This window comes from Hippocampus comes, unplaced genomic scaffold, assembly GCF_001891065.2.
Source record: "Hippocampus comes isolate QL1 unplaced genomic scaffold, H_comes_QL1_v1.1 scaffold7, whole genome shotgun sequence".
Classification (NCBI taxonomy): domain Eukaryota; kingdom Metazoa; phylum Chordata; class Actinopteri; order Syngnathiformes; family Syngnathidae; genus Hippocampus; species Hippocampus comes.
This window is the reverse complement of record NW_017842060.1, coordinates 250,512-253,011: the sequence shown is the minus strand read 5'-3', so window position 1 is coordinate 253,011 and position 2,500 is coordinate 250,512. Positions and strand designations below refer to the sequence as shown.

General features: G+C 38.0%; 1 protein-coding gene across 1 annotated transcript in view; it reads left to right on the top strand.

Moving 5' to 3' along the window:
* Positions 1 to 1,146, top strand: part of LOC109511291 (beta-1,3-N-acetylglucosaminyltransferase lunatic fringe-like) — a 13,836-nt gene extending 12,690 nt beyond the window's left edge. The window contains exon 8 of the mRNA XM_019862275.1: positions 625 to 1,146. Within this exon, the coding sequence (XP_019717834.1) occupies positions 625 to 679 (55 nt within the window). The 3' untranslated portion in view covers positions 680 to 1,146. The remainder of the gene's footprint in view (positions 1 to 624) is intronic.
* Positions 1,147 to 2,500: the final 1,354 nt, after the last annotated feature.

Below are 2,500 nucleotides of genomic sequence, written 5' to 3'. Positions count from 1 at the left end.
ACATTTCATATATATATATATGAGTGCTGTCAAACGATTAAAATATTTAATCGCGATCAAAAGTATAATTTCATAGTTAACTCAGAATTATCCGTAATTAATAACAGATTTTTATCTAGTCCTTTTCTCCTCTTTTTTCCCATTTCACTGCTCTCATCAACATGGAATATATTTTTATGTACATACACACGTACACTATTTTTGTTAGTTTTCAAACTTGAGATGACAGTCAAACCACATTCGAAATTTTTGGTTGTTCAGAGTTAGCTGTTTTATTAGTTTGTTGGTTGGCTAATTAGCTAGTGATATGTTTTTTTTTGGGGGGGGGGGTCAGAAAGTCAGTTAGCACGCGACTAAGTTGATAAACTGGCTTGTTGGTTAATTAATTAGCTGGTTGGTAGTTAGTGAGTTAGCTGGTTAATGGGTCACCTGTAGTGCCACTTATTTCTTTGTTCTTTCTAATCATACATTTGGTACAAGAGCTGCTCTCATTTGACCAACCCCCCCCCATTTAAGTGTTGATGCAATGTAATTTGGTCCTGCTTTTCATGTTGTCATCGTATTGTGAAACGGCACCTTCCGGGTATTGTCACACTTCATTTTCTACTGTGTTCATGTTTTTAGGTTCAAGTGTGTGCATTGTGTGTTACATCCACACACACCCTGGTGCCAGCGCTGAATGCAGCCAGAATTTTTTTTTAAGAAACAAAAATCTCCCCTTTTGGGAAATGAAAGTGCCAAAGGATCTGGGAACAGACACGACGTACATGAGCAACGTTTGCCATCAGGCTTAAACAAACCAACTCTTGATGAGAAGTCCATTTTTGGGGGGGCGTCATAACAACTTTTTATGAGGTGGCAATGTTTGAAGCTATTAGCCACATCATACGGTATGTCCATTTAGCCACTGAAATGTGTTCACTTGACAATGAGTGTTTGGTTTGTGTCAAGTCATTTTTATGTTAAAAGTTTTTTTGGTTTTGTTTTTTTGGGTGGGAGGTCCAACTCACCAAGAAGTCATGCAGCATTGAGAAGTGTTTTTGGTTTTTCGATGGAAGATAATTTTGCATCTTTTGCTTTCACCTGCTTAAACCCAAAAATGATTGTTTTTGTGTTATTTTTTTAGTCAATCCATCAACAAAAATATTTTGTTTGTATTTATTTCTTTTTAATGAGAAACACCAAGAAGATTTTTTTGTTTGTCAATTTTGTAAAAAACAAACTAACAAAAAACAGGTGTAGTTGGCTAAAAATAACCCCCCAAAAATTATCACAAGTAATAGAGCAGTCATTTTTATTTTTCAGAGAAAAAAAAATGTTTGTCTGTTTTGTTGTTTTTAGACTAACCACCTTCAAAATCTGTTTTTCATAAAAGCACAAAAACAATCTGGCATTCATTTGACAGTGTTGTTCTTCAACCATGGTCTGAATGGAAAACGGTTTGCTCGCCGAGCCTCAGAGACGAGCTAGCGGACACACCCACTCCACACCCACTGTGCGGCAAATAAAAGAGTTCTTTTATTTGCCGCACAGTATCATTCGGACAGCTGCCCCCCCGCGCCCCCCCCCCCCCCCAGCTGCCGCAGTCCGTCACGTTGTCCTTAAGCTGCATTGTCTTTTAATGTCTGGCAGGCCGCACTGGAGTGCAAGCACGTCGGCAACGCTCATCCTCAAAAAACAAGCTTCGGTTCAGCACATGATGGCTTTGTGTTACGTTGAAAATAATCAAATGATGCGTTGACGGAAGCTGCATCGTATAATGACAACATTGCAAAGTGATCGGTAGCTGAGCACACAAACTTGGCACGGAATCCTACAAGAGACAAATTGATTCCCAATCATTTTTTTTGGTGTATGTGTTCAGGAAAATAGGGTATATTTGACAAATAATTTTTGCTCTTTTTACAAGAATCGGTTCAGAGTTCAAGCATAAAGCTAAACTCCTATCTTCAAGTTGTTGCCGCATCAAACCAATCAGCCAAACTTTATGCAGCAGAATTGTGACGATGCAAATTTGCTGGTTAATTCATGACGAAAGAAAACTTGGTTCTGGTATGTCATATTTTAACTGAGATGACGTTAGAAGACACGCAGATGTTTTTAGGTGGATTTAGTTGTCTTGTTTTCATGGCTTTAGATTGAAGCTAAAACTAAGCTTAATGGCAACAACTGATGATCGCAGCAAAAGAAAACAAACTCCCAAATGTCAAATATTAATTAACTTAATTTTACAAGACATACGGCGGATTTGGGGTGAATGTTTTACTGTTTAATTCGTGGCTGTGTTAAAGCTAAAGCTAATTAACTGGTTAGCTCACGGTCAAAGAAAGCTAATTTCACGCATGGCGCACACCTGGACGTCGTATATGAATCAACATACTTTAGAACGCATTTTGTTCCGTTGACTTTTTTTCCTCTCTCCATGCTTTCGTGTCAATGATTAAATCAACTGCTTTAAACAACAAAGCTTATGAGTAGTACAAAAGTAGTTAGGACTGCA